This window comes from Rhea americana, unplaced genomic scaffold (assembly GCF_003343005.1).
Source record: "Rhea americana isolate MKP2758 unplaced genomic scaffold, rheAme1 scaffold_45, whole genome shotgun sequence".
NCBI classification, from domain to species: Eukaryota; Metazoa; Chordata; class Aves; order Rheiformes; family Rheidae; genus Rhea; species Rhea americana.
In genome coordinates, this window is record NW_028186590.1 from 3,114,494 (window position 1) to 3,129,994 (window position 15,501).

The 15,501-nt window shown below is 39.8% G+C and overlaps 1 protein-coding gene across 1 annotated transcript in view; it reads left to right on the forward strand.

Moving 5' to 3' along the window:
- Positions 1 to 13,523: 13,523 nt before the first annotated feature.
- Positions 13,524 to 15,501, forward strand: part of CD109 (CD109 molecule) — an 87,783-nt gene continuing 85,805 nt past the window's right edge. The window contains exons 1-2 of the mRNA XM_085316050.1: positions 13,524 to 13,679; positions 14,103 to 14,263. Coding sequence (XP_085172176.1) covers positions 13,594 to 13,679; positions 14,103 to 14,263 — 247 coding nt within the window. The 5' untranslated portion in view covers positions 13,524 to 13,593. The remainder of the gene's footprint in view (positions 13,680 to 14,102; positions 14,264 to 15,501) is intronic.

A 15,501-nucleotide genomic window follows, 5' to 3' on the forward strand; every position in this document is an offset into this window, starting at 1 on the left:
ACAAAGAAAGAAGTTTGTGGGAATTCAGGATAGGACTAATGGGCTGAAGAGCATCATAGATATCACCATTTCCATTCACAGGTTGAACCTCAAGCTCTCAGTGGCCTCCCTTCATCATAACACAGGAAAGACAGGAGACTTTAGTGATTGAAGCTGCAAAGCTTTTGTTAGGCTTCCTTTTTTTTACCRCTCCTTTATTCATTTCTTCTCCCCAGACATGTTGTATCTTAAATCTATGTACGATCTTGCTACTAGACAACACCAGCAAACCTGTAAATCATCCCTTTCCTGCAGTAGCAAGGAGTGTGGATTTTTCTGCCCTGCCGCCTCTTTCTCTGGTCTTGTGGACACTCACAGGTGAGTGAGTGAAAATTCCTTGCTTAGAGACACTGCACCTAAGCAACTTGCTTGGAGGCTGCAGCAATAGAGTCACAAGATGACACACATACATACAGACTTAGGAGTGTGACCTAGTCTGTCAAGTCTGACCTTGACCACAATATATAAGAACATAATCCCTCATTCCCTGTGGTTAACTTTGTGTTTAGCTGTAGGTAAACATGTTTGGTTTGCCTGAATCCAGCTTACCACTCAATACACTTTCCTCTGCCACGCTTTGTGTTTTGTTGCTACTTGTGTTGTAATCCTGATGTGAAGGATTTGAAGTATTTTCTGTCTTTATTTCTTTTTATATATAAAAAGAATGGTTCTTTGTATTTAACCACTTAAGCCCTGATTACCTTACCTTTAGTCCTGGATGCAGCTGTGCTCTGTCTTGAGCTGAGGAGGTTAGTGATAGCACTGCTCAGCAGCATGCTTCCCTTGTCATCTGGTTCCACAGCATGAGAAAGGAGGACAACAAAGGTTTGCCTTCCTTCCCTAAATTCTCCCTCTCATATTTGACATAATGAAGCTAAAAAGCCATGCTGTGGCATGTCTCCTGTAGAACAGCAGATGGCCCTCTTTCCTCTGAAGTCTAGCTGGGAGAAGAGACACCAGATGGTGCCTGTCTCTTAAGAGAAACCCAGAAGAAAGACAGGAAGAAAGCCAGGGAGAATTATCAGTAGTGCTGAGTCACAGCATCTCTTCATGGAGCAAGACAATGTCTGTTGTGTCAGGTTAGGAAGCTTTATGAGGCTACAACAAAACATTTGCCTGTTTTTGGGTTCCCACATCTTTTTCCAGTCTTTTGCTATCAATATTACAAGATGCCTGTACTTAAGTATGCCCTTTGAAATAACCTGACTTTTGAAGTCTTGCTTTATCAAGATAAACAAAAGAAAGGAACAGACAAATATAGCTCAGACTTGCGAGAATCAACTAGTTATTTTTAGGTAACTAGAAGTAATGTAAGCAGATTTCAGTGAGAGATGATGGAAATATCTGCTTTTAAATTTGTTTGAGTTTCCTTATATTCAGATAAATACAGTATTTTTATGCTATAAATGCCTAACGAGGATATTTGTTTTAGATAATATAGAAAATAGAAGAAAACAAAGTCAAGATATCAGGTCCTTAAGACAAGAAGAGCAGGTCTGAAATATATCTCTCCAAGCAAAAGATTTCTCAGGTTTCCCACAAAAGAGAATGTTACAGTCAGTCAAAAGGGAAAAGATTTAGGATTGCTTGAGCTGTGCAGTGCTTCTACTACAAAAGAGAATACCAAATCATTACTAAATCATGCATAAGATGATGCTGACCAAAACAGAATTAGTTTATATGACTCTGGCAGTACAATGTGTTTTCATCTGTCTGGAAATTCTCTGTCTGCTGCAAATGCTTCAGGGCTCTTGTCACCATGGATATTTTTGCCTGGGGTTTTGTGATGGGGAGGGAGACATACATCATGTCCGCTCTTCTTATCGTTTTGTTAGCAGAGACACTCCATGCAGTTCAATTTTTGGCATTGGCCATAACAACAGAAAAATTKGGACTTTCCATAAGTCAGCAACACTATTTTCCTATGGAGGAAAGGAAGTGCATATTGCATCCTCTTTGAAGTGTTCTTCTGGATTTTGCGGCAACAGTAAGCTAGTTTCCGACCAGTGACTTAAGCCTTACATTGTCTAAATTTTAGTGGTGTTGTTGCCAGTGGAATTCACAGCCCCAGTTGAAAGTACAGGCAATCTCAGTGTCTAGAGTCCTTTAAAATGTACAAAAGAATTAGAAGCAATTCAGAAAATTCTGAGTATGCTGAGCCATGGGCCCATCTAGATTAGCCAAAAGGAAATGTTGGAGTCTTAGATTTGTTTCTGTTCTCAGAGTTCACAATCATGATCTCTATAAGAGGAAATAGAAACTTAAAGGTATTCTTCCCAAATGCAGTGGGGGTGACAGTGTTGCATTTCCTATTAAAGAGCTCCCCTGAGTTTGGGATATTCATCTGTGCGTGGAAAGAAAGATTCATATTTCTTCTCTGTTGGTGGAATTTGATTCTACCTCTGAAGTGACTGCTGAACCTCAGGCAAGACAATGTATTGGGGTTTTGTGGAGTTCTCTTTTTAGCTTTAGTTGCTTCCTGGTATATAGAAGCCTTGAATGTCCTTAGGAAGAGGAATAAATTCCCCATCAGCTCAGCCCCGCGATGGGTTCTGTATCTGCTAGATGAGTGGCTTTAAATGCTGAGCTGTGGATATATGACTACCAAAAGATATGCAAAAGCTCACYAAGAAGAGCAATTCTATAGTCAATTATAAAATCGTAGGAATGGTTATACTGAGTCAGACCAATGGCCTGATTTCCTCAGTATCCTGTCTCTCACAGCAGTCAATAGCAAATGCTGGGGACCAAACACAGGGTGATACTTCCTCTGAACAGTCTCTGCATGTTTGAATAAACTGTTTAGTGGCTAGGCCCTTCCTGAACTGGAAGTGGTACCTCTTTAATAGTGCTTGATAGATTTTTCTTTCATGAATTTACCTCATTCATTTTTAAACCCAAGTAAAATTCAGTATCCATGTGTCTTATGACAAGGAGTTCCACAGCTTAATTGCATCTATGGGAAAGGGCATGCTATTTTGTTAGACATGCTCTGAAAAGAAATGCTTGTTCTCTGAAACCTTTGGAAAAATTACCTCTTCTTGTGCACATGCCTAGCCCTAAAAATGCTAGCTTTTAAAACATTCTACTCATGAGAGTCAGATGCTGAAATAGTAGGCATTTACAGATTTGGGGTGGATTTTATGAATTCCAGTGGTATGCATAAATATTGGACTTATGCTTGCAGCCGCATGTCTGTGAAACAGACAGCTGCTCTGTCTTGTGAAACCATGTCCTTGTACCTGCCTGGTGCCAAGTTAGAATGATTCTTTTATAAGTTATTATGCCATGATGTGGTGCATTATAATACTTCAGTATTGATGCTATTCAGGTCTGTGGCAAAACAAAATAAATCTGAGTTATCCTGTCATAAAAAAATGGAAAGATGAGGATAAAAGGGGCAGGTATCCCCTATGGTATCTCAATAGTTTTGTTCTGTTCTTGCTAGGAAAGTCTTAAGGGAACTCAATGGGTAACCAAACTTGCCAAAGCCTGAAAATGCCCACAAACATGCTGCAGATGTCACTTAAATATTTTATAGCTTCTTTTTTTCAGATGTAGACTCTATAATGAAGGCTGATGATAAAACTTTTTAATGTGTTTCCAGTGGAGCAGAAACAAGTGCTGGTATATACAACACTGGCATTATACATAATAGCTGAGAGATCCTGAAAACCCTTTTTCTGTTGTCAGTAACTAAGCAAATAATGTTTCCAGAAATTTCAGAAAGCTGGATGATACTTGTCCCACAGGACATGATGGAGTGCTTTGTTATGCTCAAGGAACACAAAACGCCAAATGAGAGAAGAATCCATAAATTAAGTACTTAATAACTGATAGTTTCTTGGATAATGGTGAATCCAGGAGACTTGAAAATGTGTGTGATGATGTGGGATCCCTTAGACTGGTTAAGGAAATAGAGAATGGCTTTTCTAGTTTTTACCAGCAAGAAGACTGCAGATTCTCAGAACAAGTTTGGTTGTCTAGATGTGCCTAGCAATGAGAAATCAAGCTTTTTTTCCAACAATAAAGAATTTTCTCCTTTGGCGTTTATTTGCAGACAGAAATATGTTAAATTTTGAAAGAATGTCTTTTTGCTAAAGCAATTTGTCAGATCATGACTCCAATTTGTCATAATGTGCTCCAAAATTATGCCTGAATTAATGGTGTTAATAATACTTTCATAGTAGAATCATCCCCCTATTTCTTTTGTAAATATTGGCAGCTCTCCCCATTTTACATTTGGGGAAGCAGCCACAAAGAAATCTTATACTTGTGAGAGATTTGGGAATAAAATACAATAGGACTATTCCAAAAAAAAGAACAAAAAGAGGAAAAAAGATGGGTCCCACTCAGTCAGCTCCTAAAAACCTGAACTTAGTAGCTCCTAAAAATCTGAACTTAGTTGTATAGCAATGGTCATACTATCTCAGTTGAGTCATATGTGATGAACAGCTTGTATGTAGCTTGTTGTGTGTGCTGCATGGTGAGTGCTGCAGGAGTTGCTAGATAATGCAAGTCTGTGCGTGTGGGAAGAAGACAGCCCACAGAAGTGCAACACCAGTGGGGTCTCTGGCACACTCTACAAGTCTAGCTTCACCCTGGTATGGAGTGGTGGAGAGCCTGCAAAGCCGCTGTCATTTCTCTCCTGCAAACTGGTCCCTTGTTTTCTCTCTCTACAGGACATATCTGTGGGACATCTCTCCAGGATATTCTGCAGTTGTTAATCTCATGAAGATTTCAGTGTATATCTTATGGTTGTCACTCTCTCCATCTCARGATTTTGTAAGTAATATAAATGTTTACATTCAGACTTAAATATTCTCAGTCCTCTAAGCTCAGTAGTCCAACACTCACCTCATGAATTCTGAATCTCTTCCTGAGTTTTATTTTTTTTTTCTTATTCTAAAGTTCAGGTAGATTCAGACAAACTATTCTTTTTAACAATCACAGAAAGGTACATCTATACCTTGCTTGTGATCCATGCCAGAGAGTAAGCCTTGGACGTTGGTTCAGTTGTTACTAACACTTCCACCTTGCTCAGTATCACGCTCAGAACAGTCATGCCCACACTGAGTATCAATTGGATTGATGGCCTGATGCCTATCACATAATTCTTTGTACCTGCTCCCTCAGAGTTCTTTATAGTGTGCAACATATATCATGTGTCCAAGCAGGCAAATCATCTGCCCCATGCACCACAGATGGCCATGCCATTGCAGTGGGTCTACTTTTTGCTATGCATCTGAAGTTAAGATAACTTTTCAGAAGGCATAGAGCCATATTTGGGGCTCTCTCATTGGAACTGATCTCTGCCCTGCAGAAGTGGCTTATCATTCTGAGAACACATTGCTGTCAAGAAGAGCCGGAGGTCACCCTGTGAAGTTTGAGAAACTCCTGCCAGTGGATCAGCTAGCAGCTTTTTGTGGTGAGTAAGTCTACTGTGCGCATACTGAGTGTAAAGGACTGCCATACTGCATCTGCTCTTTCTGTGTGATCTGCACACAGACATACACCCTTGAGCCATGAGATCCTTTCTCATTCAGGGTACCCTACCTTCAAAGAGGCCACTGATAAAAACTGAATCCCTCTGTCCTGCCCCCTTAGGCAATTTAGAAATCCTTTGGGGAGAGTAAGCCAGCGTGCTCTTCTCTACAGAAGACATCAGAACAAAAGGAGTCAGGGTTCTGATCTGTATTATAACTGATGCCTCTTACTGCTGCTAGAAGGTCAATCACTTTCTTATGAGAGTTCACACATGCTTCAGTGCAAGGCTGTTTGTTTGGGACAGTTCCTCACCTCACCCAGACAAACCATCATCTGATCCAGGGATCTGGCTACTTAGTAGTCACTTAAAGTCACATTATGTTGTTTATGCTTTGGAAACATTACTGAATGTTTGTTTATTTATTGTGTACTGCTTTGAGTTTTCCTATGTTTTCTCTCCAATGCTTACTGTCATATAGATAAATATTATGTTTTCATGCTATCTTTGCTTCATAAAACCTTAAAAGAAGCTAGGATACTACATATGTAATACTATGTGTACATAGTCTKACTATGATACTGCTTATGCCAGTRCTCTTCTTGAAAAGCTCCAGGGAAGCTGTAGAAGCTAGTCCAAGAGAAGTGTAAGAGCATAAGCAGGCCTGTAACGTTTTTGATGAAGTAAATTAAAAGACTCAATAAATGAGTGGCATTTCAGTTACACAATATTGTTTCTACTGTATGAAAGTTAGTATTTTTGTATTGTAACTGGAAGTACTTTATATTTGTTTTGGTAATGTTGGCCATTATTAGATTTATCCCATAAAGACAGCCTGTCTTTGACTGCTGAGCCCTCTCATGTAGATTTACAAGACTTACTTGACTATAAGAAAAGTAATAAAGAATAGGATGATAGTAGTTTTCTTGTTTATGATATACAGCACTGTTACTGTAAATCTTTTTTTCCTGGAATATAATAGTACACTTTAGTGCCTCCAGATACATGAGTGAAGCTTTCATAAATTTAATATGCACTGTTTTCTTCTCCCTTCCTCCAGTTTGGATTACGCTGTTAAATAATTAATTCTAAGCAGCATATAGCAATGGAAAACGGTGTTTTTATTTCATGTGATAATCTGGAAAGGGGAAGTCTGTATTGTGTTTTGAATTCTTAAAAATCTAAATTCCTAGGTGCAGATGTGTATGCCAAGCCCAAAATCTTTTGAAATGGATTATTTGCTTCGAGAGTTCATTAAAGTAAGGATTTCTATTATCAGCTTTTGGGCTTCTGGTATCCAGAGCCAAAACAGTAATATCATGGTATATACACATGACTCTGTGCTTCCTTATCACTAATTCTCATTTTGATTGTATTTCACACTGGTGCATAATGCAGAAAAACTGATTATCCTACAGTCAAAATGTCTGGTCACTAGAGAAGGGGAGAAGAAAAGGCAATAATAGCTACTGCAATCATTCGAATAGCAACCTGGTCATTATTTACACGATTTTAATTAAGATGAAAATATATAACCATTGCAACAAAGCAGAAGTAAATGAAGTGCAGTCAGAAAATTATAACAACTCCATTTCAGAAATAGTAAGGAACATAACTGCAAACTCTTGAGCTCTGTATCATTGAATCACATAAAGCCTGATTAAAGCCCAAGTAACTTGGTCTGACCTCATGGCTCACCATACTTTGAACAGGAGGTTGGATTAGATGCTCTCCTGAGGTCTCTTCCAACATGAATTTTCCTGTGATCCTGTAACCCCTTTCAGGAGGAAAAAAATCCTGTGCACTAGATATTTTTAATKTTTTTTTTTWAATATCAGAAGTAAACTATTGCTAAGAAAAAATGAGAAGAAAAGAAGAAACTCCCAGAAGTGTTGTTAGTGGTCAGAAAAAATCATAGGGTGAATCTTTAGCCTAGAAGCATGACTAGGAGGCCTCACAGTAGTCCAATATAGAACACATTTCAGTGGTATTACAACAGTTTCCAAACATTCTGTTCCTACAGTAAGTTTTGGAAAGATGTAGCTGTTGGGTCCACACCCTCTTCATTTGAATAAACATGACTGCTGCTTTGGGTCGTTGGCAATGGAACAAGAAGTTGCCTTTTGAATGCTGTGAATGAATTTCCTATAGTTGGACTAAGTTTATTTAGACATTGGCTTATATGGCGATTTGAAACATGAGACCTTTACTCAGGTCCTTAATCATCAAGATCTGACTCCTCTTTTCCTGTTGGCAGTATGTGGTGAGAGCTAGTCCTCAGGGAGAGACAACTGGTATTTACCAGTGTCTAAAATAAAATAAACGGCAAGTTTTATAAATAGTTTGAGTGTGTGTTTTTTTCTTAAATAAATCTTTAATCAAATTCTCTCTGTAGAACTCATTTTAGCCACTACAGAAACTGATTCGGGAAGAGACAATTTGAGTAATAGGAGGTTGACTGTCATGTGATTGTCAAGATGGATGGTATCTTTACTTTAAACAATTGTTGCTTCTTGATGCCATGGTAGAGATGATTGGAAAGTGAAGAGCTTTTTTCTCCTCAAAAGGTTTCCATTTTATTAAAAACAAGCAAACAAACAAACAAACCAGCCTTAAACACAGTCAGAATTTTATCTGTTTCAATTTCCAATTTGCAGCCAGAAAATTTGTTTTTCAGCTTTAAAAAAAGACGAAAGAAAAGAAAAAGAACTTTGTCTTGCAAAGGGATCATCTCCTGAAAAGTCTTCCATTTTAACAACTACTTCTAATTTTGTCTTCCTCTTTAATTTTTACTGTTATTGTTTACTGTTATTGTTGACCTCTCCCGGAGATGCTGAGATGGAGGAAACTGGTACTGAAATAGTATGTTCTCCACCATTGTCAAGTTCTTTTTTTTTCTCTCTTGCCAATTCTATTTAATTTCCTTGGGAGCAGACCCCTGCTCAGTGTTTTCTAGGAAACATTCCTCTCTGTGTATGATTTTGGCCCTTTGGCTCAACCGGTACCTAACATTTTTTGTTGTATTTCTTGTAGATCACATAGTCTGTTCTTATGTGTATCATGCAACATCATAGAATTTCAGCAAGTTGTACCTCTATTTAGCCTAGTTATTTGTTCAGACTTTCAAAAAGACATTCAGGTTTGATAGGAACACATAAAAAGAAGAAGCTACTGCTTCCACTGGTAGTGTGTTCCCATGGCTAATCTATCTCACTGTTAATAGTGTGTCTTATTTTTAACTTGAATTTGCTTGGCTTTAACTTCTGACCTTCGTTCTTTTTACACTTTTCTCCACTAGATTAGTACCTGTTATTTTCTTCCTATGGAAGTGTTCCTACCTGTCAGGAAGTCCCTTTTCAGTCTTCTCTCTGATAAATTAAAATATGGATCTCTCTAGTCCATTGGTTTAAGACATTGTTTCCATGTCTTGAATTACTTTTGCGCAAGATGTGGGAAATGAAGTCTGTCTACCCTATGAGTTGGTTTCGGATTAGTCTACTTTGAAAGGAAAGCTGTCAGTCGCTATATGGATAGACTAATTTATAAAACAAGCTGCTGTACTAACATCCCTTTTTTGGATAGCTGAATTTAGTAAATAACTATTATAGAAGTACATATGCCTTAAAAAAGGCAGTTTTTATGTACCTAATTGAAAGTGGAGTTATAACATATGAATGTACTTTAGAAAGCAGTAATATACTGCTTCATTACATTATGGAAACACTGGTTTTAGAAATTCTTTTTTTAAACACTATAATTTAAATTTACAGTTTAATTGTAGGCTATAGTTTAACATAATTGAATCCTTAGGGAATTTTACCTTCTTTAAAATGAGGCAGTGTTAACACACACTACATTGTTTAATAAAAATGAGTTTTTCTTGGCTGATTCAGCAGTATTTACAATGAAGGAGGAGTGGGCCTGACCTTTAGAAACTCTCAAAGAGCAAAGGGAATGAGAGGTGCTAAAATAAGAATGTTAGTGCAATTTGGTAAATGGGATTTCATGGCATACAAATGTAACAAGTACTKCCCAGGAAAAAAAGATTTTTGAGGACACCTTGATATCATTTGTAAGCTTTTAYTTTCTCTCACTTTCATAAAACCTGCATGGTTGTACAGGTTTTAACATATCCCCACTGTATGACTGAACATTTTACAGAGCAAAATACTAAAATGAAATAAAATGAAGACATAACTTTACTTTGCAATAAAAACACATTATATGAATCTGCTTCCTAAAACATATTCTACTCATATGTACCAGATAAGATACAGTATACCATGTACAGTAAAGCTCTTGCTGGAATTAGACAACCCAACCATAAATTATTTTGTGTGAAAGATTTTGTCCATTTGACATGATTTTCAAAGTTTCTGTTTTAAGGGGAAACATATTCCAAAAATGCTTATTAAAAATCAACAATTATTTTAATGATTTTAATTTTGTAGAACTCATATTGCCCCAAGTCCTGTTATAATATTAATGTTTTTCCAGGCAACTAGAACCTTCTCTATTTTCCAGGATTTATTAAAACTCAACACAAATAGTTCAGATAGTGCCTTCTAATATTCTTGAGTAGAAGATGGAGGATCCTGCAGATTTTAAAATGTTCAGTTTTAACAGCTGTAGTGTAGCAAATTGCTTTTGATGTTTTGGTGCTCAGCCGTATGACCTGGTATAATTTAACTTTGAAGAAAACTCCAGAAGAAAGGTTAAAATTTTCTTTTTCAAGAGTAGTATCTACCTTTCTTTGATGACTTTCTCTTGTAACGGTAAATAATCATTTGTAAATTTTCTCATTAGACTTCCACATTTCCTGTAATATTATTCCTTTAATTCCCCTTTTGGAACCTCATTTCTAAAAGTGAATCTCTCAAAACCTTGTGAAGTCTTAACCATGACATCCTTACACATTTGATACACTTCCTGAAAGAAAGAGTTTTACTTTCTCTAGGCATCTCAGAGCAGACGCTTACTGTAGTGCAATAAAAAAATACATACACAGCTTTTATTACACTAAATTTTCAGAGACATAAGTTAAAATTAAAATTGTATATAGGCATTTTAATAATAAAAAGTTGAATATATATATTTTTACGCTTTAATAACAAAGAAAAAGTTTCTGTCTTATTCAGACACTATTATTGCTTACTTGTTCTCATGCCAACCTTTGAACAGACAGAAACAAAATCTGATACCTTCAAACAGACCCTGATCCAAAGCTTGTCAAAATAATGTCTATCTTTGGGTTTGATTCTTTGATTTCTCAATTAGGACAATTCAGGTCATTATCTCAAATGCTCTGAAGATCAACAACATGTATTTCAGCTACCTGCCTCGAATCCCTTTGTAATTATCTAATAGACTAATATAAATTGKTACTTTTAGGTGGGATTCACTTGATTAATTTAGAGGGCCACTGTTGAATGCCTGCTTGTTCAAATGTAGATATCTTAATGAGTCATGTGGCTCTTATCTGAAAAGTGCCTATTTCTCTCCCTTGTCTATCCAATGAATTTAAATAACTAGTTATAGGTGATAGCAGAGTCCCCATTTGGCCAGGTGAAATCTATTCATTATGTCTAGAGTGACAGTTTAAGTTGGAAGAAAACTTGCAAATAACTGTGTTTATCAAGAGAGATGATTTCAACTGCTAGGGAAAAAAATGTCTTAATTTTAATGCAGACGAGTTTCTCATGAAACTCCACCCAATGGCTCAGGGCAAGTTTCACTCAGAGGCATTCCCTCTGTCAGCATAAAGTGTTTCGATGCATTCCATCATCAGAACCAGCATCTGAAGTGTTATTATTGAACATTTCTGTGACAGCTTTATATCCTATGTTCCTTTAAGTATTTGCAAGCAAATGCAAATTCTTCAGACTTACATCTAAGCAAGGAATCTGCCCTCCTAATACCACAGAATGATCTTCCATCTACCTATTTTTAGTATTCATTATAATTCTTGGCCATTTACTCCGAGTAATAAAGCAGATTTTTGCTTATTTCCTAGTTCCATGAGTTGCTGAATCACAGTTTCTTCTAGGACCTTATCCAAAGCCTAYTGAGATTAATTAAAGATTTACCCATCACCTAAGTGAGCTTTGTTGCAGGCCTTGAGTTCAGTGATGCATAAGGCAACTGGCTAAGCTTTTCAAAAGACAGAATATTGGCCGGGAGGGACTACTGTGGTCTTCCAGTTCAAATAGCTGCATAACATAGCTCTTCAGATATCCCTGAATTTGACTCATTTTATAGAAACATCCTTTATTTGCACCAGAGTCCAGCTGAATCCTGCTGAATCCAGCTGAATGCCTGACCAGCCCAATTTACCTTTTAATGCTGAAAGCAGGACAAGGCATTGACCATTCAAGTCTCACTGAGGTAACTGTTGTTGAGATTTTCCCCGATATTTTAACTACTGTAGTGATTTGGTTTGCACATTTACCATACAGTACTATTTTATTTGTGTGATGTTAGAGAAAAGTAAACCTTGCTGCKCCTGTGTTCTTAGGACTGGGTGTTGATTGACTCCGCTGTCAAGCTGCTTCTCCTTGGCACAGTTTTGGCCTGCTCAGCTCTCTTGAACAATTCCTGGAGTGGTTTGGGAATTAGCATGGTCTGTGGTCCTAACCAGTAGGAAGTTTGTAGGTGGCCACCTCAATTTTGAAGGCTGAGAGAGCTGACTGGTACTGACAGGCATGGTACAGTGTCAGCTAGCTTCTGTGTCAGAGGCTGGAAGAATGTGTTCCAGGACCCAAGTAGCTTTATCAACCAAGCCTTGGGTGTTTGAGATGGGGCACTAGTTTCTTACAGGCAGTGAGTTAAGGGCTTATGAATAGCAACAGCAAAACATCTTCCCAATTTCCATTTGCCTCAGCTCACATCTTTTCTAGGTGAGGGGCTGCCAAGACTGACTTTCCAGGTGTCACCTGTGGTTGCTGTAATCTCACCTCTTCCCTCAACCTATCCTCCTTCCTGTGACTACAAAGACTGGCACRCTAGAGAGAATCAGCAGAGCTACTAAAACTTATAAAAGCAAATTTAAAAGAAATGAAAACATGGCATGAGTACTTAGGATACTGGTAGAACATGGTATTTTATGCACACTTGCTGTTCATGACTGACTTCCATAAGAACAAAACATGATCAAGAAATATTTAGGGCTRTAATTGTGACAATTTTTTATGTTTACTTAACAGAATGTAGAATACGCTACTTCAGCATTTCTAAAGAGACTGACCTCAAGTACTGGCAGGAATTTCTAAATGTATTAGACTTGTGCAGGGTTGGAAGGATTCAGGTTAATCAAAATGCTGTTAAATGTGCCTGGTCTACAGAGCTACACTGTGTATGCTGAGAGGAATCTCACCCAAGCTGTTTTATTGCACTTTTTGGGAGTCTGAGTGCATATACGTGTATGACCTTATTTTCCACATTTTGGGCATAAAAGTCGTTCCAGACAGAGTTACATTACCGATTGGTTCACGCTGAAGTAGCTAAGAGACTCCTGGAGTTTCTGCCAGTGCTTGTTGTCCTATTTGCCGCTTGCCTCCAGCCCTGACTGAGCGCCGTGCCAGCTATCTCAGGCTCAACAAGCCTCTCCAAGTCTCTGTAACACAAAGCCGCACTATAAGCCGGCAGTTTCCAAAAACAGCCATGAAGTTGCCACTCTGCTCGATACTAAGGACACAAAACACTGCTCTCCGGTGCTTATTTTTATGAATTGGCATACACGTGAGAATCCCATCTGCCTGAAGACGTCGGGCTCCGGGGCTGCTGCGCAGCGGCCGGCGGAGGGCAGAAACGCGCCCGTGGACGTGGGTATCCATCTCTGTCCGTGTAATACTGCGTACTCGCCCAGCTGCCCCACGCCTCTCCCTGCCCAGGCCGGCGTCGGGAACGCCCCTGCGGGATGCTCCCGCGGCCGCCGCCGGAGCGTGACTCACGCTCGGGGCCGGCTGCCTTCGCCTTCCCTCCCCCGCTCGGGAAAGCGCCTCGCAGCGCCGCCGCCGCCGAGCGGGCACGGCGGAGCCCCCGCGGGCGCGGAGCAGCGCGCACGGAGCGCCATGGTGCCGGGCCGCGGCGCCCCCGGCCGCCTCCTCTTCCTCCTCCAACTCCTCCTCCTCCTCCTGTGCAGCTCCGCGGCAGCCGGGTATGTGGCGCCAGGGACGGGGTGCGGGCGGGCGGTGCCGTGGGGCGCCGCGCTTCCCCCGCCGGCGCGGAGCCTGCGCGGGGCAGCCCGCGGCCTCCCGGCGCCCKAGCGCTTCCCCGAAGGCTTCTGTGTCCGTGTCCGTGCCCGCCCGCGGTTTCTGCCTGCCAGCGTTCAGCTAGGCTGTGCGTGGGCACCCGCTTCCCGGTCAGGAGAGCGCGCTGAGCGTTGCTTCCCTCCAGTTTTCCTGGGTGCTCTCAGTGGTGCTTGATGAGCATCACCTCCCGCCTTCAAAATGCCGTTAGGGGAGTGCAGATGAGCTTCAGCATATATATTATATGTTATTACTTGTACATTGCTACTTTTTTTTTGATTATATTTCTCTCCCTGACCCTTTTTTTTCTTCTGCCTGTCTGTATTTTCTAGACCTACATTTCTGGTGATGGTTCCCTGGAACATCAGGCCTGGGGCAAACGTGACTATTGGGGTAGCTCTGCTGCCAGACAGCCCAGCACAGGTCACCGTAAGGGGAGAAGTGATCAAAGATAACAAGACCCTTTTGAGCAGGGAAATGGTCTTTGAGAAAGGTAAGATAATTGCATTGCCCTTGAAAGATTTAGGTTTGCCCCCTCCTGCAAAAGTTTTWCTTGCTCCCAAAATATCATTGCTATTAAACTATGTTAAAAAAAAAAAAAACTTTGTTTTACTGAGAGTCAGGTTTGGAAGAATAATCTTGGACTCTGCTTGTTCTGTGTATGGGTGGACTGTTGGGCTGGATAGTGAGTGGTTTGCTTGTCGGTGTTGATAACTCCTTGCAAACTCTAAAAATAATCCAGCATTAGTGAAGTATGATGTGATACGGGAATTCTGAGGAGCCTAAAAGTACTCTGGACAAGGGAATGGGGCCACTGAGAAAGAAGCAGATGGTTACTCTTGAAGGCTTATTCTTAAGATTCAGGGTCTAAGCAAGAGAGAAAATCATGAAAGCAACAAGTTGACAAAGCATTTAGTCCCAGCTGCTTCTTATGCCCTCGGAAAGGCAGTACTCGAGGCCAGACAAAAGCGGAGCTCACCRTATGAGACACTGTTTCTTGCAAGTTCTGTGCACATGAGGAAGCAGAAAGTTTTAAGGATCAAGAACTGAATCTTGAAACAGGTTGAGGATTGAAACTGTAGATGGAAGAGCAGCCTGATTAATTTATGCCCGTTGAACACTGAAATAGCTTGATCACTCCTCAGCTCCTTTTCATAAAGGCCAGTGGAGAGCAGAAGTCTAGATGTGCTTTACTGTCTCTGTCCCATCTGAGAATTCCCCTTATGGGAAAGAAAAGCCTTTGTATGAATAATCCTTTCATATGCTTTCAGACTGCATAACAGGCAGATATGAAGCAATATAAATGAGTTTTGTCTAGTTTGTTCTAGTTTTGTATGAAGTAGAGAATCCTAATGGGAGCAGTGTGAGATCTTAGAAATTTCTACCCTACTGTATTGAATTTCTTCCTTATTGCTGTTGACTGATATTTCTATTAATATAAATGCCTTATTTGGAAGGCTCATACCTTCATTTCAAAGTCTTCAGGAAAGCCCACCTTTCTCCACTATCTGCATAGGAGACTGAAGCTTTGAGTGTGATGGAGTACGTTTGACCATACCAGAAGTGTCAGGGCCCCATGATGCAAAAAAGGCGTATCAGATCTAAACTCTTCTTGACATTTCACATTTTCTGAAGAAGTTTTCCAAAACCGTGTACTGGCAGGTTTTACTTCAAGTTRGGTATTATTCATCCAGCCTAGTTCTACCTGAATCAGGTATGTGTTCTCCTGTA